This window comes from Grus americana, chromosome 3 (assembly GCF_028858705.1).
Source record: "Grus americana isolate bGruAme1 chromosome 3, bGruAme1.mat, whole genome shotgun sequence".
NCBI classification, from domain to species: domain Eukaryota; kingdom Metazoa; phylum Chordata; class Aves; order Gruiformes; family Gruidae; genus Grus; species Grus americana.
Genome location: NC_072854.1, coordinates 70,738,646 through 70,764,893, shown reverse-complemented (window position 1 = coordinate 70,764,893; position 26,248 = coordinate 70,738,646). Strand labels below are relative to the sequence as shown.

Genomic DNA, 26,248 nt, shown 5'->3' with positions numbered 1-26,248 from the left:
CACAGGCGCTGAAAAAAAATTCTGTGTTGGTTTAATTGCTGCAGTGTCAGAAGTGCAACAGCATCTGAGTGTAAATACCTGACTGAGAATCTTTAAACCATTAGAGAAAGCAATCCTCATTATGCACACTGGATTAAATTTGGGAGACAATCTTACAGACTTTTTTGTTTAAAAGTTTGTATTGTTGGGTTTGTTGATAAAACAAAGCATGTGCAGGAGAGAGGATTGTTTATACTGCTTTAAAAAAAATGTTTGTTCATTAGATGATAAACCAAGTGCTAACCTAGTGTTGCCTATTTGCCTTTGCTTCATGGGTTTGCAGAATACCGACATGCACGTAATCGGAATTTTGAGACCTCGTCTCAGAGCTGCATTCCCTGACGCTTCCCACAACTTAACGCTAAGGCTTGTGAACGTGAGTCCCCAGCTTAAGGAATGTGCCGGTCTCTGTGGAAAAAAACCCAATGAGTTAAATTACAGCATCTATGGCATAACTCCTCTTTTTTTTTTCCTACTAGTTTATTTACTTAACTTCATTCATACTGTCATCTTTGTTTCTGAAAAGGAATATAACGAAACATTAAAATTAAAAAAAAAAAGCAAAGAAAAGGCGACAAATAAAAAAGCTTTTTTGCTTTTTTATTTACTGCGAAGACAGTCCAACAGTGGCACGGGTTGCCCAGAGAGGCTGTGGAGCCTCCGTCCTTGGAGATACTCAGAACCGAAGCGGACACAGCCCCGAGCAGCCTGCTGTAGGTGACCCTGCTGCGAGCAGGGGGGGTGCGCTAGGTGGGGGGGACCTCGAGCTCCTGCCCAGCCGTAGCGATCCTGGCAGTCTCTGAGAATTCCCCCCCCCCCCCCCCGGCAATTTGGAGAGGTCGGCAGCGCTGTGACTTCGTGGGGAGATCAGCAGTCACGTGTGGATTTTAATCTGAGACTGTCACTGCTGTGTCAGACCTCGCCGTTCGGCCGCCCCCGTGCACCCGTGCCTCGTGCGTGGGGAGGGGTGGCCACGAACGTCTTGCTGGCACCGCCTAATGCGCCACCCGAAACGTCACTGACGAGCAAGCGGCTGCGGAGAGTGAGCAGGGTTTCTTCCCCCCCTCTTCCTCACAGCTGCCCAAAGTTACTTCTGGCAGCGGTTTCTTATCCCGCTGCGTCCTCAGGCACCGCAGCGTCGCACGGTGGAGGGAGGGGACGCTGGTGGAAAAAGAATGGGAAAAGGAAGGGTGAGATTAGGGAGAGTGCTGTGGGAAAAGCCTAAGTAGAGGGTGGAGGTGCAGAGCCAACGTGAGCTGGGCTCCTACACGTGCTGCTCTGCTCGAATCTCGCTCTGGAATCCCCAGAAGCTGCGGAAGGGGTACGGGAGCGTGGAAAGGGGTGCGTGGAAGGAGAGGAGGCACAAGGAAGCCTGACGGGAGCCCGTGGAGGCTACAGGAGAAATTAAGCCCCAGTGCCATACGCCGCACATGGAGTTGTACACCAGAGACCTGGTGAGTGGTGCAGGGAAACATCAGATCATTTTGCAGTAAATGGAAAGTACAAAAAGTGAAAAGTGAAAGCGAAAGTTTTTTTTTTTTTTTTAAATATACACACACACATATAAAATACACTTGTCAAACATTAAAGTGTAGAGACTTCATTTAATATCTTTCACACTAACATATGAATATAAACTTGCAATAAAAAAATGGCAAAAGGTAATAACTTGACTTGTGGTTAGGAAAGATGATTTTAAATCTTTCTGCTGTAATGCTGCAGGTGATGACTGCTTAAATATTGTTTATCTTGATGAGACGTGACTACTTACCTTGAACGTTCTTGCCGACACCAAACCAAACAGACATTACTGTGAATAAATTCAGACTGGAGCTGGAAACGTGGAGGGATTCAGCCTTCCAAGGGAGGGGTAGGCTGGGACGTGTCCCTGTGTAAGAGGTGCAGTGAGTTGGCTACAGGAGGTGGGGGCTTGGTAGGAAGGTTTATGCTCAGTGATTCAGAAGGCTGTTTCCATTTCTGGCTAAATAGTGTAATTAGAATTTAAACAGTATTTTTCCCCAAAGAAGACATAGTTTAAAAATACAACCATGTATTTTTCTCACCAAATTATTCTTTTTTTTTAATTTTTTTTTTCCTTTTTGGAGGGCAAAACTGCAGATGAATGTGGAAGAAATTTGAGCAATGCTTTACTGTGGATGGATATGAGCATTTGACTTCTGCAAGAGCAAAATAATCCTCATTATTAATTTTAGGAAAAAAACCCACATTCCAAGGAGCCAGTAGCTCTAGCAGGTCAGTCTGGCAGCATTCAGCTGATGCTGAAAGAAAGAAAATAAAACTGGAGGAAAAGATTTTAAAATAATTACCTGGTATTAATTTGCTAGCTCTACAAGATACATTTATTTCTTTTGCTTTTTCAATGGCTAGCATTTGTGTATTATAGCTTTTGGAATCTGCAGATCTCTTTGATCTGAAAAAAGCCCTTTTTCATATTGGATGCTAAGTTTAACTATTTAAGTAATTTCATTTATAATTTCCCAGGCCTATAATTTGGGTTGTCTCTGCTTTTTTTTTTTTTTTTAATAGTTTCTGTTGTTCCTATTACTTACTGCAGAAGGTAAGTTAACAGACAAAAGGATAGAATTTTGTCAGTTCACTATTTAAGTATGTTCTAGAGTCTAAATGATAAAACTTGGTTAATTTTTTAAAGCAAAAATAATCTTTGGCTTGGAAAATATATTTTTGTGGGATTTTTCTCTTTTGTTCAAGTGCAAATATAACTAATTATTTTAGTGCAAAGTCCTAGAGGTAATAAAGATACCATTTACCTTGTGTTTGTGTTAAAAATGGAAGAAAGAAGAATAATGTACAAAGAAATAAGTCTGGAATTATGCAGCCACATTTCAAATACAAAGACATTTTTTAACAGTCCAATTACATTTCTGTATAGAGCTACTAGTTTTGTGTCTGTTCAGTTCTAAATAGCTTGCTTTCACAATTTTTATGGCTTTCAGTAGCACAGCAGTCACAGGTGAGATCTGCCAAGATAGCTTGTGGACTATCCTAACAGTCTATTCAGTCTTTGTATCACCTGTGGCAGCTAAACGTAAACACCGTGAAGCCAAACTTGGTCAGATTTGAATTTTGGCAATATTTTCAAAGCATTTGGTTTGAAATCCAAACCAACAGAGAACTAAAATCTTGTTTAGATTTTGTTTGTTCTCTGAAAGTTTGTGGGTAACTCCAGTGTAACTGCTTGTTGTTTCACCTTGCATGTTCTTCAAGTGGAGATAAACTGCTTGTGTCTTTACAAATACGCTCATTGAGATTTTGGTTTGTAGTGATGCAGTAGGAAGCTTTTCATAGCCAGGTCTCATTTTATTGCCATCACCAATTTTGAGGTAATGGACTTGAATGATATTTGTGGGCTCATCTTGCTATATTGTTATAAATCAACAACCTGCTTACTCATTCCAAAATACCATTAAGCTCAGACTGTGCTGGTGCCCATTATGCAAATATATCTGCAACTGGTGCCAAGCTGTGTCCCCACCATCCCAAGAAATCATTGGATTTCTGCTGGTATTGACTTGTGTGCTTGTATTGTATTGTGTGCGCTTGCAGCCCAGAAAGCCAACCATGTCCTGGGCTGCATCAAAAGAGGGGTGACCAGCAGGTCAAGGGAGGTGATCCTGCCCCTCTACTCCACTCTTGTGAGACCCCACCTGGAGTACTGCGTCCAGCTCTGGGGGCCCCAGTACAGGAGAGACATGGAGCTGTTGGAGCGAGTCCAGAGGAGGGCCACGAAGCTGATCAGAGGGCTGGAGCACCTCTCCTATGAGGACAGGCTGAGAGAGTTGGGGTCGTTCAGCCTGGAGAAAAGGCGGCTCCGGGGAGATCTAATTGCAGCTTACCAGTACCTGAAGGGGCCTACAGGAAAGCTGGTGAGGGACTGTTTATCAGGGAGTGTAGTGACAGGACAAGGGGTAATGGGTTTAAGCTGAAGGAGGGTCGATTTAGATTAGAAATTAGAAAGAAATTCTTTGCTGTTAGAGTGATGAGGCACTGGAACAAGTTGCCCAGAGAGGCTGTGGATGCCCCATCCCTGGAAGTGTTCAAGGCCAGACTGGATGGGGCTTTGGGCAACGTGGTCTAGTGGAGGGTGTCCCTGCCCATGGCAGGGGTGTTGGAACTAGACGATCTTTAAGGTCCCTTCCAACCCAAACCATTCTATCATTCTATGATTCTATGACTTCCTCAGGCTTTGTCCGAAGGACACTTTCTGTACAGGCATTGATATCTTGCCTGGATGCTTTTGGATATGAAAGCAAGCCTGAAGTCTTGATTTCATGTGGTCATTAGAGAGCTGATGGCACAGTTCACCAGACTAAGGAGTGATAATATTTCTGTCCCAGCCAATCTGATTTGTCAACCTAAACTCTTCCTGTAATTTAAACTGGACACATTTCTCATGGATTTGCTTCTTGTCCTAATCTGCCATGTATGTTGCCATATCCTGTTGAGCAGCTGCTTTGCACCAAACGTGACTGCATTTCAATGACGTTTCTGTTTCTGTTGGTGTACTAGACACACAAGAGCTTGCACATGCATACAGATGAACACACTTTAAAGCAGGAAGACATTAAAGGCACCACTTAAATGAAATTTTGTAATTTTATGACACATGAATCATATGAGTTCATTAACACCTCATTTTCTTGGGTAGTCTTCCTCTTAACAAAGCATTTGGTGTTGCTTACTGGCACAGTTTTGTATGCAAGGTGTCCATCACAAACTATGAAAAAGTAAATTTAGGGAAAAAGGAAGGTTGGCATGTGTGTAAAAGAAGAAGATTACTTTCATATTTCCTTTTAGACTTTTGACAAAGAGCTGTCTTTGAAAAAAAAATAATATTGATTTGTTTTCTTCCTTTATTTCTTTTCCCTTGAAACCTAGCAACGTGAAGGATGTACTTGTAGAAATGCCTTTAAAAATAAACCAGAAAAAGCTAGAGAAAGCTGAGTCAAGAGAGACTCAAGAAACTTTATGAATTAGATGATGAGTCAGTTATGATACTCTCTTTTTTTTTTTTTTTTAAAGGAGGAACAGGCACAAGCAACTAATCTTTCAGCCCTCAGGGATTAAACTGAGGCTAGTAAGATAAACCATTCAGCAAATTTGATCTTTGGTAACTTAAACGATTGAAGACTAGACAAAATGTTGAACAACTCATTATATTCAAGGTAAAATTTTTGTGCTTGGGAAATGTATGTATTATGAAGTGAGCCCGTATCAGCTGCCTGGTGTTATACAACCCTTCAACCCAATCTGTTGCCACTGTAATGCAACCAGGGTCTTCTAGTTCTAGTAAATGCTGGGCTGGTTCAGGTCCTCCCTGACCTGGGGGCCAGGGTTGGGGTAAGACCATGCCCACTGTGCCCTGCTCTCCTGGCACGGCCTTGCCGGCAGGTTTCCAGCCATCGGTGTCCATCCCTCTGAATGTCTGGCAGTGCCGTGGGGGGACAGTGAGGGCCGATGTCCCAGGTGGCACATAATGCCCGACACGTGGCTCGAGACTGCCCAAAGAACCAGTCTTGTGTTCAGACCCTAACGTCCCCATGAGGGGCCGGGGGGGTGTTTGGCACACTTTTAGAGCAGAGATTTCAGTTTAGTTGACCCCAAAAGCAATCTATTTTAGGCACACCCCAGCTGCTCTGCAAATCAAGCCGACGCAAGATTTGGGGAGCTCTCTTCAAAACCTCGCTACTGCTGTGAACAAAACCAATAACATAGATGCAGCTTATTTTTGTTAACTAATTGCCTTCCCTGTGCTAGCTAACTAAATTATCGCTAATTTGTCTCAGCTCTGGATCTGCTCCGGCGAGTCGAATAACTGCTTGCAAAAGACTGGACCTTCATGCTTAAAGCTACCTCTGCTGTCATAGAAACACAATCGAAAGGAAAACCAGACATTTTGGATAAAAGTGGAACATTCTTTCTCTCTCAAAAATACTTTAATTATGTCTCTAGTGATAGAAGTCTTGTGCACGTGATTGAGTTACTGTTAGTTACCTCCAAGGCTTCCTGCATGCAAAGCAACTCACCTCTCTTGATCCAAAGAGAAGCAGAAGCGTACAATGGCATTAAGCAGAAACTTATTTCCGCATAGGTAATGCACTTGGACTTGTTTCTGCATAGACAGAACCTAGACTTGTTTCTGCTGTGTGCTGGTAAGTTTTTGCTGTACTTTCATGTATTGAATCCAGCCTAAGTTGGGCTGCTAACCCGGTACTGAGCTGTCATAGCAACCAGATTGTGTAATTTGTTCACAGTGCTTATCCACATTTATCTTAAAGCCTGGTTAGGCTGTTTTTCCTCTCGTGTACAGGCTGCTCTAGAGCTTCACCCCTCTGGCAGCTGAGAGGCTTGTAATTTCCATACTCAATTTGCTTGCAGTGCCAGCTTGCTTTCTTTGGCTTAAATACCTTTTAGGTCTTCATGTTTATGCCTAATGTTGTATTTATAGAGAGCAGTCAGATTTCCTCTCATCTTTGTTTTCTTTTAGTCTAAATAAGCCAAATTTTTGGCCATCATTTGTTTAATATACTCTTCAACCTTTAGATCTTTATTGAATTCCAGCTGCCATTTCATCACTTACTTTACATTGTGAAAACATTTTCCAACTCATTGCAATTGGCCCTCACCTTTACTACCCTAACATAGTATCGTCAGCAAACTTAGTGATATCACTGTTCACCCTCTTTTCCAGGTCTCTTATTAAAATATTAAATAACAGAGGCACTAATAGAAAGAATTCCCTTGTGACCTCCCTCCATTGAAAATATCCTAACCATTAGTATTTGGTTTTGTGTCCTACCTTTCAGTCAATTACTTAGTCCCATGGGGGCTGTCTGTGGCATCTCAGTTTCTCTGAGAGCTCGTGGAGACAGAGCTTGTTGAATTATTTGATTTATTTTCTTTTCACATTTGTATTGACTCCAGAACAAAAATCCTTTTAGGGAAGCTCCTGTGATGACACTTCTCCCAATATTGTATTAATGGATACTCTAATTGTGTTTCTTGGAGCAGTTTCTGTTAATTTACCAGATAGAGATGTCTGGCCAGCTGTTCTCAGCTACCTTAGGTCTACCTTTCTCTTCGTCCTTTCCCAAATCCTTTTAAGATTTGACATCCCATTTTGTCTTTTTTTCTGTCCTTTGATACTGAGAACTTCATCCTTGAATTCCATTAAAACTCACCAGCTGGTCCTGGTGACTTCTTATTGTTCTCTTTGTGGATTTTTCTACAACCTCTTTTACTGACACTTCAACTTTCAGACAGATCCTTCAACAACCCCCCTTAAGAAAGGTTCTGTTATTTGAGACTTCTAGACACTCTGGCAAGCTTCCTGATCTTGATCTACTTAAAAAAAAAAACAAAACCCAAAAAACACACTCCACACCCCTCTCCCCAAAGAAATCGCCCCCAAAACCAAGAAAACCACAAACAACCTGGCAAGTTATTTCTCAGACCTTTTTGGCTTGTCTTACTGCATTTTTACGTTTAGTCTGCCAGAGTTTTATTTTCTCTTTTATTGTTCTCATTAAGACACCAGCTTCAGTTTTTGAAGAGCTGCTTCAAATAACCTCTTACATTGATAGGTAGCTGTGTTGGTTTTCCATACATTTGCTCTTCATCACTCAATATATTCTGTGTACTAGCTACAAACATTTTGCTTTTCTATTTGTCCACTTTTTAGTTCCTTTATAGCAACTTCTTTATTTCAATGCAATTCCCATTTTTCCAATCAAGCAGTATTTTAGGGGATTTGTTGGCTTTGCTTGCTCCTACATAGGTGCTTAATTTAAGGGCTTTATGACTGCTATTACACATTGTCTCTCTGGTAGAAAAATGCCTACATACAGGTCCTATGGGTCCCTGTCAAATTAATATTTGCTTATATCGTGGGTTATATGTTTAGCTGCTCCCCGAAGCATTCATTAATAGTGTCTAAAGGTTGGGGTTTTTTTGCAGTCATGTACAAACTTGATATTTACTTGATTGTACAGGAGCATTTTCTGTCTACCAACATAGTTTGTCTCATCTCTGAGGTTTTTAGGATACATAGCCAGTCACCAGCGACAGCGTAGTTGGAGAAATCAGGAATAGTAAAAGCATGCTGGGTGTTCCCTTTCATGTTCCTCTCAGTGGAGGTCTGTTTTAATTTTCTAGCTTTTTAAGAGTACTATCAGTGAGTTTCCCCTCTTCCTTCGCCACTCCTGCCCAAATAGTGTCATGCAGCTGAATAACTTCCACTACGAAGGATATTTTTTGACAGTTACATTTTACTTCTTGCTATTCATTCTAAATGTGTCTTTGTAAGTTATGCTGTATCATGCATCTCCTGTGCTATCTTCTTTTTAATATGTTATGTTCTAAATTATACCAGCTAAATATGTCCTAGTGACTTTATTAATTGCTGATAGGTTACCAGCTCAGATGTTTTCTTTTCTGAAAAACCCTCCAATCCGACAATATCTATCTGATTTGTGTGGTGACCAAGTTGCTGAATTTGATACGCTGGGATGAGGATACTGCATGTTTGAAGAAAGCGTAGTCAAAATAAAGTCACCTCCTCCTTGCACTTGCAGCCATCTGAAGGAGCTGGAAAAGCCTCGGCAGAGGTAGGCAGCTCTGAGCGGCAGTGCTGCTTAGGTTTGTCACATCACTGTGTCTTGCAGTCCATCGTCTTCTCCTCCTGGGTCTGGTTGCTTTGGGCATCTGGATGCGGTGAGGATTTGGGAGGGTTACCTTGGGGACCACATCTCTCTGTTCTAGTGTTTGCCTTGTGGATAATTCCCACGGTATGAGCATAGGGCTTTTACAGTCCGGCTTTCAGAGCTTGCTTGGCTGAAAAGATCTGTTCTGACCATCCTGGCTGACTTGCTGTGTAGCACAACCTATAGGAGCTCTTAGAATTTTCTTTTTGAAATTATAGATAGTTTAGGAAAGCAACTCTTTGTTTCATTGAAAGATGACTTTGTATCAGGCTGGTCAAGCACTGAGTAGTTTTCCAATGAGTAATTATCTGTACTGTTAAAAAGTGCCATTTATTTCTAGCCTTTATATGTGTTATCTCAGTAGATGGTGTGTCAGTGACAAAGAGAGGCAAATGTGACTTTTCTTGCTATTCCATTTTTCCCTACTGAGTTATATTACACGAGGATTGCTCTGACCCTGTGGGCACAGGATAATACTGGCATCTCCTGTTCAGCTCTCTGCTAGTACTCCAAATCTTTGTCAGGCACTTCTCCTCAGGATAGAGCACTATGTCTAGCAAATGGCTTGCATTTTCCCTCCCCGCCCTGCCCCATGCTTTTATATTTAGCTATAATGGAAATTATGTTGTTTCCATGAAGGAAGGTTATAAATCATACCAGGTTGTTTTTAATCATTAAAATTAATATTTTTTTTATTGACTATTCTTCAAAATATTGTATTTTTCTACACATCTGAGCTAGTAATGCTATTATTCTAGCATTCATGACCCTGAGGAAAATACAAAATATTATAGCTGCCAAACACAACCTGCAAATTGTAGTAGGGCATGCTTGGTTGTTGATGTTTCTCCATGCACAATTGCATTTTTAAAAGTCTAATAAACAGTTTTCTTTCATTTTAATAAATGACAATTTGTTTTGTTTCATACTTCTACCTTAATCAAATTGTCAGGCTACTGCATCAAATGCCTTAAGTAAAATACATTACACAATGCTATTGTTCTCGTTGGCCAAACTACTTGAATTAGTAGTTATTCAGTTAGCTTGAGAGGGATCACTGTATCCTTATGTAACCTTATTGGTTGATATTATATTGGTCTCTAATTCTTAATTAAAACCTTGATTTCCCTTGAGAGTAGAATCAGATATTGTGCCTAAGTTAAATGGGTCATTTATCTTTTTAAAATTCTAGTATAATACTAGCTTTTTTTCACCAAGTCTTACAAATTTCCAGTGTTTCAGGATTTATTGAAAATCATAGTTCATGTGCAGAGAAGTCATCAGCCAGGTCTTATAAGTCTTCTGGCAATTTTTTCAGACACACTACCTGAAAAATATGTCAGTAACTGCAGCTAACATTCTTGTGAATTGTTACAAGGATGGAGAGTGACACAGCAGCATCTAGCTTCTCCCCCCAAACCAGAATAGACTTAGTGAATGCTGCTGTGGTTATTTTTCTTTCATTACTGTTATTTAGAATACTAATGTTTTATTCTAAGAATTGTCTGATGCCAATACTAGGAATCCATTTTGTTCCCTAAATATTTTAGGAAACTGCCTTCCGTGCCTGAACTGCTGCCTTATTTTTGTGTCTATTTGTTTCAGTTATTAATTTTCTAGAATTCCTGAAATGCTGTCTTAAATCTGTTTTCAGATATATTCTCTGCAGATACTTAAGCTTGCAATTATGGTTTGAGAATCTAAAGGTTTTTTTATCCCAGACTATTATTAAATTTATAGTTTTTCACTTGTTCATCTTCTAAACCAAAGGTGAACCAAATTTTATTTTCCTGTTTATATGTTCAACCATGGTATTTTGATGAATTGCAGCTTTTTCCTAAAGCCAGAAAAGCACGCTTGAATTTTTTTTCAAACACCATTCATATTTTCTAGGCAAATGTTTGCTCTCAACTGATTTTAATATTTGTTGCTTTCATACCTGTGAAACTGCCCCTTAAAAATTAGGAAGGGGGTGTGTATATATATATGACTGATTTGGACTTGATGCTATTGACACTTTGTTGCAGTCAAATTGTTATCAGTTGCATCTATGCGCTTGTAAACTTTTTTGTTAAATGATTATCTCTTCTTCTTTTGTCAAACGATATGTAATTTCCCCATGTTGGATCCAGCAATTTTTTGGTTTGAGAAATTACCGTGTATGATTTTTAGGCTATCCAAAGATTCTTTAATGTTGAAAACTCGTAAGAAAGCCCCCTATGACAAGGATGGCTCACATTCTGCGTTTAGTTTCACTCTAGTCTTCTGCTGACTATTTTTCTTCTTTCTTTAGCTGTTATTGCTCTTTGATTTGTTACTTTTCTTTCCTTGATTGTTAATTCCTCTGTCTTGCAAAATATATCATTAATTTTATTTGTAGTGCGCTTCATATATTTAATAACATACTTGAAGTTAAGAACATAAGAGCTTTTCTGGACCTAGGCCCTAGTCTCTGGTGCTTGCTTTTTTATGACCACTTTTATCTTGCTTTTCACTTTCTTATCACTCATTCTTCTTTTTATATTATTTCCTTACCTTGTCTACACATCTCACATCTCTCATGCAATTTCCTTTCTTGGCTTCTCTTCTCCCCAGGTCTCCTTTTTCAGTCTTTTCCATCTCTCTCTGCAGTTTATGGCTCTGAAGAATGAATTATGTTATCAAAGTTACTACTCTTGGCACACTATTCATTTACGGTGTCACATTAGAATTAAAACACCCTACCTTGAGAAAATATCTGTACATTTGAAGTGATATGTACATCTAGAAATATTAAAAATGCAGTCATTAACACCCATTTTTTTTCTGTTTTGTTCTTATTTCTAGTATAACTTCTCAGTTATAATATTGGAATTAAGAAAACTGGGGGTACGGTGATTGGTAATATTTTTGTGACCTGTTCCCTTTCCCTTCATGGAACTGTTGATGCCGCTATCCTAAAAAAACAGTCAGTGGGGACATGAAGAAATACTACGGGTGAAATGAAGCGCTAATGCAAAATGCATTCACTGTTCTGCATTGCTAGAGTTCGTAGATTCTTGCAAAATCATTGAGACTCATGAACTTTAAGCCATGAACCTTACCCCCGTTTGGTAAATGAGAACATTGACATTATTTCCTACTTGATGACAGCTTCTTTTCCTTCCATTTCTCCTTATCTTCTTCCTCCCTTCCCTCTTACTCCCCCATCCCTTCTTCTTCCATCCCTTCCTTGTAACAGAGCTGTTCTGTTCATGCTAGAGTGCCTGTTAAATTGAAATAGCAAAATAAGTTGCCTCTAAGTTGCCTGCTAACTTTGGAGGATGTTGGCCTGTTCTAGGTGCCCTTAATTAAAATAAAATAGCTAGAAAAGAACATGATAGATTGGTTTCAGCAATTTTCTTCACTTTTGTTTGGCAACCATAACAGGAAAGTTGATTTTCCATTCTGTTGATGGTATGCATTTGAACCAACAACTTCGTTGTCTTAGTTGATCCACGTGTTTCAGTCTGAGGTAGAGAAACCTCCCCTGTGTTATGTTCTGTTTTGGCTTAGACCTGCGGGTCAGTTTATAAGGTAACGTGATGCACAGCCTAAACAAGACACATGGGCCTCCTCCATCCCGGTGAAGGATTTCTTGCAGTCTGCTGGCAAACCTGCCCTTTCTGCAGAATGTAGTGTAGGAAATGCTTGTGAAGAAAACTTGACGTTGCCTGTCTTTGTAGCCGCCTTTGTTCTGGAAGAAGGGGGAAGTGAAGGAAGAATTCACCACCGCCTCAGCTGAACTGCTCCTGACGCTGGTGCAAAGATCACCTGTGGTACGTGCTCTGGGTCAGCTTAGGCTGGAAGGCATATTCAGCTTTGCTGTTGCAAATTGTAATGGACAGGCTGAAGCACTGTTAGTTGTGTTTCTGTACTATTTCTCTTTAACGTAAGGTTGCAGTTAGTTACCACTCGATGCCTGGTTCGGGAGGAAACTTTTTAGTCTCTTTGCAGATGAACTTTCTACTGGCTGACAGTCACCACTTTTTTCCTCTTGCTTATTTCCTTCCCATTGCCAGTATTTTCTTTTGTTTTTTGCTCTCTTCTTTCCTCCAGGCTTTAGCCTCTGCACTGGCCCTCCATTCTCTCTGCGCCTTCTCAGCTGGTGCCACTGCCGATCAAGACTTCACTGTCTGCTCTGTGTGGTAGCTCCCTGCGTGTGTGCTGCTCCCTGATTCCTTCATGGATGGCCCCCGCTCCTCTTGACGATAGGGTCTGCTGAAGGCACAAACTGTTTGGAGGTCTCCTTCGAGCCTGCAGCGACCAGCTCCATCACCTCTGCAGCTGATGATGTGAGTGGCAGGAAGGGTTGCATGTGTTGTCTTGAGCAGGGAGGAGAAGCATAGCCAGAGCAGTGAAATGTTCAAATGGTTCAGATGTTGAAGAAGCATCTGACTTTTTTCTCAGTCTAGAATGGATTATGAAACTTTGATTAATTTCATGGTTCAAAGACCATGGTTGCAAAAGTGTTTTCAGATAGTACAAAGAGGTCGAAAGGAAAATTCAGCTAAATTTAACAGCCTTCAATTTCGGCAGCTTATTCTCACTTCAAAGTAAGTCAAACTGCCACAAAATCTGTGTGAAAGAAGTGAATCACAAAGCTGCAATTTTTGTAATTACCTTTGAAACTACTTTTTTCCTTTGGAGAACAGCTGCTTCCTTCTCTGAGTCTGAACAAGTATTCTGAAACTTAGGCTTCATTCTATAATGAATATATATGTACACACGTGTATATATGTGTGTGTGTGTGTGTATATACATAGATGCACACACGTATATTTAAATATTCCTCTCGGTAATGAATATGCCGTTAGGACAGAGTTAATGTCATATATCAAGTTCATTTTGGAGAGACGCTGCTTGCCTCTTCCTCTCTTGCTGTCGTCCCCCCCCCCCAACATCTTTCCTTTGAGACCTGAAACTATATTTTGCTTTTGCTCTGAAAAGTATTGCTATACTCCAATTATCATGTTTCTCAAATATGCATTCAGTGTAGATTTCTGTGTGTTTTACTTAGGTTATTAAAGAGTCGCCCTGGAACCTTTCAATATAGCTTGTCCTGCAAAGCCATATGAGTTAGGCAAACAGTAAAGACAGTTGGATTCATCCACATGTGCACTTTTTCAGATTATTCTTTTGTATGGGCAGAGGGTTTCATATTTTACCTGAATTACTTTTTTAATTCCCTAATAACTTGTTTCTCGTAAAGGTGATTGGAGGCTGAATGTCGTTAGGTACAAAGAACTGAAGTATTTATAAAATCCAGCAAAAGATACACGTTGTCTTTATATTTTTCTTACTTCTAAGTGAGCCTGCCACAGCTGGAAAATTTGAAATAATGAGAATACAAAAGTGGAGAAATGGAAGAAACACCTCTTCACTATGGAGAGTAGAGGAAGTATTTCAACAAGGGAGCAAAATAAAAGTTGTATTTGGGAAGGAAAACCAAAGCATTGCTCAAAGTTTACAGAGAACAAAATACCGGTAACAAAGAGGTCCTCGATCTAGGGTAATCTGGACAGTTTGGTTAGTTTAGTTCAAACAAACAATTAATGTTTTATTATTTATGTTGCACATGTGCCCGCAACAGCAAGTAGTGCAGCAGGATAGCAACAGGCCCAGAAAGCAAGGCAGCTGGTGCTGAGGAACCTCATCTCCACGCGATGCCTGCTTCAGGGGATTTTGCTTTGGTAAAGCTGTAGCCTCGTGGTGTGGACTAAACCAACCCTTAAGTTGTAGGTGAGCTCCAGGAGAACATCTGGCTTAGTTTCAGCCAAAGACAATCAGCCTTATAAATGGTGGTGGTTTATTAATTTCTGTATATGAATAATAGTTTCATAATAGAAATCTTGTTGAGATAGCAGGTGAAAATATATTAAGGTCACAAGCTTGGAAAAAAGGTACAAATATTTAAGAAGGGGATTCTTAGCCGTTGGAAAAGACGCAATTCTCTAAGTAATTTTCAAGGCAGTTTATCGTTTAGAAAATCCATTCAGGCACACAAGTCATTGTACCAGATTGTACTTTATGTAAGTGAGCAGCGTATGGGAAGAAGATCGGTTGTCTGACTGCAGTACAGGACTCGGAAGTGAATTTTCCTGGGTCCGTTTCACCTGCACAGGTTGTGCCCTGGTCTCGTTCCGTACTGCTCCTGACCTGTTGCCCCTTCCCGCTAACTCTGGCTCTGCTGGTGATTTCTTGTGTGAGTCCCGGGAGCCTTGCCCGTTGCCATTTTGTACGTAGGCAGGGGTAGCGCTAGATGGCTGTGATATGCCTTTAATTAATGAATATCACCAGATTTCTTGAAATTTCATGCTAGTAGTGCTATGGTAATGTGAAATGTTGTCTGTTACTGGGCAGTTGTTTTATTCACAGACACATCCCTGAATGTTTTCACATTATGTCTTCAGTTTATTTTTATCTTTAAAAGGCTGTCTACTTTTAAAAAGATTTCCAGTTGTTTGGAAAACAGCTTCTGTATCAAACTCCTCCTCAGATGAAAGCACCCTCTATACATCTCATGAATTTTTTTCTTCCCAACCAGCCTTGCTTGATTTTTTTTCTTCCTCCTCTTGCCTGTTCATTTGTCTGGTACCCTTAGCAACATCTTTTACTAATGGAAAAATAGCAGTGCTTTCTGTAGTCTCACTGTGATTGAATCAGAAACAGAATTTACTTGACAAAGCGTTTAGGTTTTCAGTCCCACTGTTCCTTCTGTTATCCTGAACATTTAATATTGTGTATTAGGGAGATCTACAGATTCTTAATTTGTCTTTTTGATAGTTTTTATTGCAATCTTACCTGGAATTCAGAAGTGGCAAAATAATCAACTGTGCATAGTAGGATCTCTGTCTCTGGATTGGATGAAGAAAGTCTTCCCCCTTATATTTTGTGTAATTGCATATTATGGATTGCAGTCTCCAGAGAAATCACTTTGTGGAGTTCATCTATAGAGAAAAGGGTCACACAGTGAAAATTCGCTGTTCTCTCCTTTTGTTCCTGAGGAATTCTCTGTAAGAACTGCAGTCTCAATTTTTACATCAACTCCCTTTATTCTGAAGGCCAGGGGGTGCTATAGGTATATGCATTATAATCTACGTAGGTTTAGTAGTCAATATTGAGGGCTCATGAAAACTGTTGTATTTTTTTATTTTCTTGTTGGTCTGAATTCTGAGTGTTTCATTTCTTAAAGAAATTATTTCAGTGGCAGAAGGCGTGTGTATGTGTGCACACCCTGATTTGGCTTTAGGCTGGTCCTTGGATTTCTAGCAGAATCTGTACGTATATGCATTTTATCTGAGTGAGGGAATGGATAAATGGGGCTCAGACCTGAGAATTCAGCCCTGGGAATTTATGAATCTTATACTGCTAATATGATTTCTTTTTTTAAGGGGAGAGAACTTGCAGCATGGAGTGAAATGGGAGAGACATATTTTTCCCCAGATAAAACCCACGTATATAAATATGTGTAAATAAAAAGATATATATACTTATGTGTGTTTTAACATTGTTCTCACGGTGGAAAGATTTTGAAAAAATAATTTCCTTAATCAAATCTTTACTCTTTGAATTTAAATTTTATTACATTTAAATATTAGGCAAAACTAAATTATTTGAACTACATATTCTCGAAAGCAGTTTAGTTAATCGAACACCTGTTATTCCTTTTCTCCTGCTCTAATGACTCAGATGTGTGTGAGCAACAAGCAAGTGTATGACTCTAATCAGTTTCTCATAAAGTGATAATATAGTGTATGTGAATGTTCATATAGCCCGAGTGCAAAGGACACATCAGTAAATTCACACAGAGCATATTATATCTGTTTTGTTTGTGTGTTAGAGTCTCTGATGAACTAATAATTCATTAGACAGATGGTTTGTGGGTAGTAAGCCCTGGGCCAAGTGTTTTTCAACACCACAATGTTTTCCCAGAAGTGGTTATTTGAGACTGCACAAATTAAATCTTGGACCTCTAGGTTTTAATTACCTTTTTATCATAATTTCTGATTGCCTGTTCTAATACACTACATTATTTTACTGACTCTTGGAAAGCAATACATCTGATTTGAAAAGGCGTCTATTAAAATAATAATTTCTCTATTTCCTGCTGCCAAAAGTGCAGGATTAAACACATACATCATTCCAGTCTTCAAGGTAGCACATGAGCATGTTCTGCAGACATGTGTAATGCCTGCTAGCTTTGTGTGTATACAGTTGTGCGTGTATGTCTGTACTTCCACAGAGGTTTTTGCAATGTTTTGGTTTGTTTCCAAGGGATCTTGACAGACTTGCATGTCTTTCACATGCATTTGAAAATCATTTCAGGTGTGGAGGGGTTTGGAGTTGACTTTATATTTAAAAAGTAATAAAAATAAAAATTAATTGTTAATAAGAATATCCTTTCACACGCTAAAATTAATCTATCTGTTTAAAAATGAATGGACTGCAACCAAAAAGGCTATGGGCACAGTATATGAATGTTGACATTGCACGAAAATTGGTAAGGCGGTAGTTTGACATTATGAAGAGTTCATTAGCAATGTTGACTTGAGATATGCCTGCCCTCCTGCTGGTGATTCTCACAGAGTCATGGTGTCACCCCCTCAGTAGAGCAGGCTTCGCTGTCTACTCAACTGTACTGTAATCAATCTCAGGGAATAGAACTAAAAAGCTGAGTTAAAGTGTTTGAGGTGTGTGTATGTCTTCATTTTAATCTTGGATCAGAAAACTACGCAACCCACCAATGGTTCTTCTGGTCCCACTGAAGTAGTGGCTTACGTTGAGGAAGGAGCTACCAGAAAATGGAAGATCAAGAACTCTGTAAGTCAGAAAATAAGCATTAGGAAGAGGAGACACAATGTCAAAATCACACCTTGTGCTCCGTGCCAGATGGGCAACCTAATGTGCTGTTGAAGACAGTGGGCCTCTTGGCGCGTTGGAAGGTGCTGACCATGGCATGGCAGGTTTAAAATAGTCAGCAAGAAGGAAATGGTCAGTGTTGCATGCTGGATTTGTAAGTCTAACATGTATTGTCTTCACATAAGGGTTTGCCTTTAGCATCCTTGCTTCTTCTTTAACCTTTTCAAAGGAAAATGAAAGGCTTACTACCTCTATCAGTAGAGTTCTGGGCTGATGACTGTAGCAATCACTGCAGAAATGGTTATGGAATGGTTTTGACAGGAATCCATTTCCTAAGATCGGGAAAATTTTCTCCGTTGATTGGTATAGAAATGATTTGTGTCTGATTTTGCTGGTCATATTGGCATGATGGGGATTTCTAGTGTGCAAACTCTGACTGTAAAGATTGTGTATGTCCTTTTCCCTTGAAGGTAATCAGTATTGGTTACATTCAGTGCCACAATTTAACTGTCTTTAGTCTGAAAGCAAATTACTTCTTATAGATCCTCTGTTCAACAAAATATATTATTGTTGTTATATCCAGAATTATTTTTCTTTTTCGCCACCAGAGTATCTAAAAGCTAATGTCTTCTGTTATTTACTGTATGTATCTGAACACAGTATAAATGCAATACAGAACTGAACAGCATAATCTGAGTATCTTAGTATTTTAGAGGCATTTTTTTTCATCCTGATTTGACCCAGGAAGAGAAGAGGGAAACTAGACAGGGTGGTTTGAAAAAAGTTCTTGGTGACTGTAGTTTTGTTTTTAACTGCAAGTCAAGAGGAAGTTTTGAAGAAATTTTTGAAAGAATAGTGTATTTGTTGTGGTTATTCTATAAACATTGCTTGCATTCCTCTTTCCTCTTTCCATTTATTTTTGGAATGCTGTTTCGTATGAGAACAGGAAAGATTTTTTTTTTTTGTCATCCAATTTGATATTTAGTGGCAGATATCCCAACACTCCTTAGTATGTCAGACAATGTCTGTTGGCATACGTTCCAGCACGTTACCTGGGAAACAATGTGTTTTCTCTGTTGACGTTAAAGTATTCTGTCAGCTGTGAAACTGTTTTTTAGGAAATAAAAAGCAAAGTATGCATAGCTGCTTATACTTGATGCCTTACTGTTAATGAGAAAGATGCTTTTAATTACTTTTTCAATGATGCATTCATCAGATAAATACTGAACATCAAAGGAAAAATATGAAGATTGCAAAATTTGTAAGAACTGCTATTTCATTCTTAATTCAGCTTTATTGCGAATGCATAATATAATATAGAATTGTAATTATATGGTTGCATGATATTTCTTATAAAATCTCTTCTTCATGCACAAAATACAAGATGTGTAACTGATGAACAACTATTCCATGTTTCACCATCTTTGTGTAATGTATGGTAAAGTCATTATTTTAAATATTGCTGTGAAACTATTATGTAGACTTATATTAAGTTTATTCATTTCCTTATAAGTCTTTTGGTAGTTTAATATAAGACATCATTTCAAAATCACTGAGGCCAAGAGGGCAGTATTATTTCTATTTTAGAGATCATGAATGGGATAAAAATTAGATTAGTAGAATTTAGAGACTTGAGACCTTATTTTTCTCAGCACTTAGCATTATAAAGCACTTTAAATATTCATATCTAAACCTAAGGCATAAGTGGTAGTTTTAAGTTCTCGCCTCCTGTGTAAATCGAACACGGTTCCTTAGGTTAAGATTCTGAAAGTGAAGATGTTGCTGGCAATAGTTTAGATTTGATTAAAAAAATGTTCTTTGCCTGCATTTTCAATATTGATTTATGACATAGACAGGATAGCTGAAAAGAATAGTGTATGGACATGGAAATGACCAAAGAAAGGTCAAATTAAAACTTAAAGTTGAGTGCATTTAAATTAGGATGATGAAATAATTCAAGAGAAATTATTCTCGAGATTCCAAACCCAATATTTTTATCATCTGTCAAGTTGTAAATACTTTGATTATACACTGGCAAAGACAGTATCTGTTATTTGAAAAGGAAAATGGTGATTGGTTAACTACAGTCTGACTTCAGATATGTGCTAAGCTTTAGACCACATTTTGAAGGAAGGAGGTAGTAAAGAGAAAATGAATTAAAATGAAACTCTGATGTACCCATAGTTGATTGTGCCACAGTAATCTGATTATTTCTCTGATAACAGAGTTTCCAGACAAAGAAAACCCAATCGGTTTGATCAACATTAATTGAAGCATTTGAGGGGAAATCACGTGAAAAAAGTATTAACTAAGTTGGAGAAGATTAAACTCCCCAAAGCATAAAGTCTGTAGTAGCTGAACTGTATAGTTTACTGAACTGTAAAACTGAATTTTAATGGTATAAATTGAAAGATCATGTACTTTGCAAGAAATATTGTCAATTGTCTCTATAAACTGAGATCTCCCTGCTTGAAAGCAACTAAAGTATACTTCAACTTGGGTATACTTAAGTATATTTAGATCTCTATAGGCATACATCAGTATATTAGATGTTAATTGGATGGTTATGAACTGATATTATTAATGCAGCTGTAATCAAGGCAAGATGCTCAGGTGTTTCAGTGGATGTTTCAGAGTACAGAAAAGATAAGGACATACTGGAGTTGGTCCAGCAAAGGGCCACAAAGATGATTAAGGGACTGGAGCATCCAAGGGACAGAAAGAGCTGGGACCATGGAGCCTGGAGGAGAGAACTCTCAGGGGGATGTTATCAATATGTATAAATATCTGATGAGAGGGAGTAAAGAAAACTGAGCTAGACTCTTCTCAGTGATGCCCAGTGACAGGACAAAAGGCAATGATCACAAACTGAAATACAGGGTATTCTACATAAACATAGGAAAAAATGTTTTTTACTGTGAGGGTAGTCAAACACTGGAACAGGCTGCCCAGAGAGGTTGTGGAGTCTCCACCTGTGGAGATACTAAAAATCGGGCTGAGCATGGTCCTAAGCAACATGCTTGAGCAGGGGGATTGGACTAAGCAATCTCTGGAAGTCTCTTCCCACCTCAGTGATTCTTATATCCTGTGATGTAGGGAAATATCTATGCAACTGTATAAGACTCTGTATTATATTTTATATAACCCTAGTTAGCCTTGTTCAGGTCACACGTGGGCTAGAAAATTGGTTTGAACTAGAAGATGAGCAAAAAATATATAAACTGTAATTTGAAAGGAAGAGGTCTGGAAGAGGTATGAGGGATATGACAGAACTCTGTGAGTCAAGGACCGTAATCTTCAGATAATGGATAGTGCTATTTAAGCTAAAAGGCAGTGCTAGAATAACTGAGCTGAAAGTTGATATGAAAATAGATGATGTTCTTAAAACATGTAGAATGAGATTCAAGAATAATTTTCCTCTTACATTGGGAGATTTTAACTAAGAACTATCTGATTTGACCAAACTGAAGTAGAATTTCACAGAGAAGCTGAAGAACCTCCTGACATGCAGGTCAGACTCCGCTCTGGTTTTGATCTCTGCTTCAAAGTATAGACGTTTGTGAGGTCGTCAATAAAGGGACAATGAATTTTTTAATGCAGGCAAAATGATGCACTTTCCTTAGTGTTGTCCTTGGGAACATTGCAGACTATCCACGGAAAAAATTAGCCTGTGTACAGCACAGCAAATCACTGCAATAAATTTCAGCCCAAACTGTTATAAGAAGCTGAAAATATGAAAAGAACTGTTGCACAACCTTAATTACTGGCAGTGTCACTAGACTTGCTGTAATGCAGTCCTATAATGTATCTTAAATCAAATAGTCATGTTTTGTTAGAGCCAGACACATAAATGCATGAAGTGGTAAGGATTACAGTATGCAGCAGGATAGAACTGTTTCATGTGTATCACTGCTGTTCAGAGCACTTAAGGAAAATAATCAGGTTTATTAGAAGGACTTTTGATTATCTATACACTTGTGCTTGACAGGATTTGCATAAGCAGATATGGATTTAGAATGGTTCTCTGCACATGATAATACTTGCATGTTAATGTTCCAAGGCAACATGCTGAATCTAGGGTGCATTCTGGTGCACTCTAATAAAGTGCTGCTGAAAAGAAATTCCACTTCCACCCTCTTTCCCCTTTCTCCTTTTCTAGTGAGACTGTGCAGCATCTGGACAGACCTCAGCTATTTGCACATTATGAGTGGCACAGCCTAATTAGGGCACACAGCAGTAATCAGAGGCCTATAGGATAAGACTATTGAATAGGTGAAAGACTATTGTGGCACCTTCTTTCCATACATGTGCTGGAACCTCTGCTTCAGGCACTGTGGGGAGGTTAGAATTCTGAAAAAGCCCAAAGACTGATGATGAGAACGCACTTCTCCTTCCCTTTAGCCCAACTTGGTTGCTAGCAGAGAGAAAGTAAGAACCATGCGACAGGGAAAAGTAAATGCATATGGTCCCTTTAATACTCTCCCTACCTTCAGTTAGCTTAGGGTTTTCCTGAGCCAGATGGAGCTTTTGAGTATTTAGTGAACTTCAGTGGATTATCTTCTACGTTTGCTCTATGTCCCTCTGAATCCAAGTGAACTTACAGCATCTGGAAAATCCTTTAGTAATGAGCTCTCTCTCATACAACGAATTATCTCTGCTTGCTTTGAACCTGGCTCCGAGGGGCTTCCTTTGATGCCTTGTGGTTCTTGTACTGGTAGAGAGTAAGCAGTCAAAGCCCACCCATTTTCTCCATGTCATTTATGATGTGGTTGACCTCTGTCATACTCCCTCCTAGTTACCTCTTTTTTCAGAGCGCAGTGCCAGTTTACTTTGTCCTTTCATCCCTCATACGGGGGATCGTTCTGCATATATTCCAGAGCTTTGGTAATCCTTGGTTGTCTTGAACCTTTTGTGTCCTTCCATATCCTGCTTAGGAGGAAGTGACCAAAACTGCAGCTGGTATTCCGGGTATAGACAAACCATACATTTATACATAGATTTATGGGAGAGTATTCCTTTCTCTGTCCCTTTCTAAGAATTCCCAACATTTGATTTGCCTTTTTTGACCTAAACTGAGCACTGGGTTTGATGTTTTCAAGGAACATCCATTATGACTCATGGTAATGGTCAGCTCAATGTGTATCATTGTGGCATCATACATATAAATATAAGGTCATTTTTCCTCACATGCCTTCACCTTTACTTACTCTGAACTTCATCTGCTAATTTGTGGCCAGTCATACAGTTTCGTAAAGGCCTTCAGCAGTTCCTGATAGTTTTGACAAGAGACTTAAGTAAAAGGCTTTTGCAAACTGAGTAGATCGTGTCAGCTGTATCAAAGAATACCAAGAAGGTAATAAAGCAGGTCTTCCTTAGCAAAAGCTGTATTGACTTTTCCTGACTACATCACGTTTTTGCAGGTGTCTCTTTTAATTTTATTCTCATATGTTCTGTTAAATTGCCAGCACAGCCTGCAGCTTCACAGACCTACCCTGCAACGTTTTTTTAAAAGTTGCCATATTTGCCATTCACCAATCATAACGTACAAAGGCAGATTTGAGAGTGTACCACTCATAATTTAGTTATTTCATTCTTGAGTTCCTCTAGATATCCTGGGTGAATACCACTTGGTTCTGGCAATTCGCTCATATTCACTTTGTCAAATCTTTCTATAGCCTATCCTACACTCACCTGAATTTCAGACAGATCTTTTTCTGAGTCGCTTACAAAGCAAGTTCAGGTTTCCTTTAAAAACTCTCCAGTTACTTCTACATACTGCTGCAAAGGATTGCTCTATTTGCTCTGCTTGCTCTTTTTGAGCCCTGATCTTCAGTTGGCCCTGCTTCTGCTCCTGATGTGTTTCAAGAAAAATGTAGCATTAATTTTGCTTTAGTTTTTCCTCAAATACTTTTTTGGCCTACCTTATTTGCTTACACTTAACCTCCCAGAGCTCATCAGCCTTTCTGTTTTCTTCCTGTAGACACAACTTCAGCTTTTGTAAGGTTCCCTTCTTGCTTCTAATCTACCTTCCCTTCCCTGCTGATGTCCCATTGCCCTTTCTCAAGCCTTTCCGAAGTGGCTCTGTGTTCCTGCGGTGGAGTCCTCATGTAGCCGCTTCTAAGGATTTAATTCTCTCAGCTCCCCCTGTGGGTTTTAAATATGACTCTTCATTTTTATGTCATTTTGAGGCTGAGGACAATTGTGGGGGATATTTAGAGTTTCATGTCTCGGCAGAGATGCTGAATCTAGGCATGTTATGGTTGCTGTTATAGAAAGGCTCTTCCACTATGCACAAGTCAGGCCCTACATCTATTGGACTATGTATTTGCTCCGTGAAACAATAATTAACGGTGTCTTTTATTTAGTGATTGTATTATATACTGATACATTTTATTCACCTACATAGAGATAGCTAAAATCTGACATTATTATCACATTTTCTGCACATGTTGCCTCATGTCCCTAAGCATATTAGGAACTATGTCATGATTCCAGTTGGTAGACTCACAATGATCCCTTCCTGCTTAGGCCTGATATTTCAGTCTCTATAGAATCTATGCTACTTTTTGACGTGCTTATCTCATCTATTTGTTTTGATTAAGCTCTCTTTAAAATACAGAGGTACTCCATTGGCTTCTGATAGAGTTAGTTGCTCTACCTTTTCCTATGTATTTTGTACGCTAGCATCACAGGTGATTCACTAAGTTGTCGATATGCCCAGGATGTCCACGCCTTCATTTAGGGTTAGACATTGCAGTTCCATCATCATATTTCTTATGACTTTCAACATTCATGTGGAAGCGCTTTTTTTGGCACTCTATTGAAAGTTACAGCTTGTTTGCTGTTGCCTGTTTGACTGCTTCTGTCTTCCGATACTGATACTTTTTGTTTAAAAGCTTACTCATAATCTTCTTTCTTAGTTTTAATCACCAGCAGCTTGGTTCCTGTTTTCTTCAGCTGAAGTCTCCTTTTTTGGAGGAAGGAGCCCTAATTCCTAAAGAATCTGAATGCCTGTTCTTTCTGTCATATTCTGAAGTAGGTATAAACCTTGGTACTCCCACCTCTCTTTCTGATTCTGAGCAGAATACTGTGAGCATTCAGGGAATGCCACTGTTGAAATCCTGGTCCTCAGCTTGTTTCATAGGAACTTATATTTTCCTCTGTCTCAGTTCAGCTATTCCTCTTTCATAGGATCATGCATTATCTGCATTTTTCAGATAATATGACAATATATATATGACATCCAATGAATTTAATAATCTCAGACATTAAAAATGAGTCAAAATGTGAGGGAAAGTTCATCCGCTCTTAAAGCTGGTATTATCTTGGGCATTGTGATCTGATGAAATGTCATTTCATCATCTTGCATATGGAAATTGGTAAGGGGAAAAAGAAAGGATCAAACCCAGTTAATTTCTAGGGAAACACTCAGATATTTAAGGAGAATGATAGTTAAGTGCATAAAAATATATGTGAGTGTTTCCTTAACTCCCTTATGTCTCAGAAATGCTGCTCTGATTTTCCATGGATCTCTGGCTTAGGAGGGATGTTTTAAGAAAAAAAAATAACCCCCTTTTTTCCTATGATTTTCTAACATGCAGGGACAGCAAGTCTCCAGTCACCTCTTTGTATCTTGCAGGAAAGTGATAACATGCCATTCAGCATGGGTCTTTTCATTCTGAAGTGATCTCTTCTTTTCTTACGTGTATACTCTTAGAAACTTCTTGTTAGTAACATCATCCTGTTGCTGCATGAACATCTGAGATTTTACTACAGTTCACAAAGGGTTATGATAACTTAAGAAAGAGAAGAAGCTGGCAAAGGGCCTGAAGGATAAAAGGAAAGCTTACTACTTAGGCAAACAAGGTCAGAAGAACACCTACAGAGAGAACATGGAATTATATAACCAAAAGCTAACTTGATTCCTATTATCTTTTCTTATTTCTTTAATTAATCTTGATCCATTTAAAATATAGAAATAAAAATACAACTGTCTCTTTCCTTTCATAAACTTTAGCAACCAAATAGTTACCATAATCCTATCAAGTTTCTTCTCAATATTACCAGTACTGCCCACAGTCTATTCATCTTAACGCTTCAAAACCTCCTGATGCACAGTAGCTGTCTTCTTTTTTTATGACTCTTGGATGTCACATGTGAAAATAATGTGTCCGAGCTTCTTTCTGAATTCCAGCCAGTTATACAACTAGATATTCTGCACTGATAGATGGAAAGATGGATATATTTTAATCTCTATTTCCACCACTGTGTCTTACTCGTGGTTGTAAAGCAATGCAAATAACACATGTGCTTTCCTGGTTTTAGGGTAATCCGCAGGAGTCCCTGAGTAATGAGGAGGAATCCATGTGGGTTCATCTTGTGAGAACCTGTGGGATAACAGGAAGTTTGCTGTGTGCTTCTGGGTCCTCTGAGGAGTTATCCCCCAAGAGGGGGTATTTGTGGTCAGTCATTTTTCTCAATCCAATCTCTCTTCTTTGCTTTCATGTAGGTGTTGCGGTTACTTCCTGTTTTCCAGGGAGAAGATATAATTACTCTACTAACTCTTATCCTTTGCTTCATTCCCGCTT

At 39.1% G+C, this 26,248-nt stretch overlaps 1 protein-coding gene across 2 annotated transcripts in view; it reads left to right on the top strand.

Annotated features, from left to right (window-relative positions):
* The first annotated feature begins 1,076 nt into the window (after positions 1-1,076).
* Positions 1,077-26,248, top strand: part of ESR1 (estrogen receptor 1) — a 175,992-nt gene continuing 150,820 nt past the window's right edge. The window contains exons 1-2 of one of the 2 annotated variants that reach the window (XM_054822184.1): positions 1,077-1,493; positions 6,170-6,230. In XM_054822184.1, the coding sequence (XP_054678159.1) occupies positions 1,470-1,493; positions 6,170-6,230 (85 nt within the window). In that variant the 5' untranslated portion in view covers positions 1,077-1,469. The remainder of the gene's footprint in view (positions 1,494-6,169; positions 6,231-26,248) is intronic. The other variant, XM_054822185.1, reaches the window with a different exon arrangement.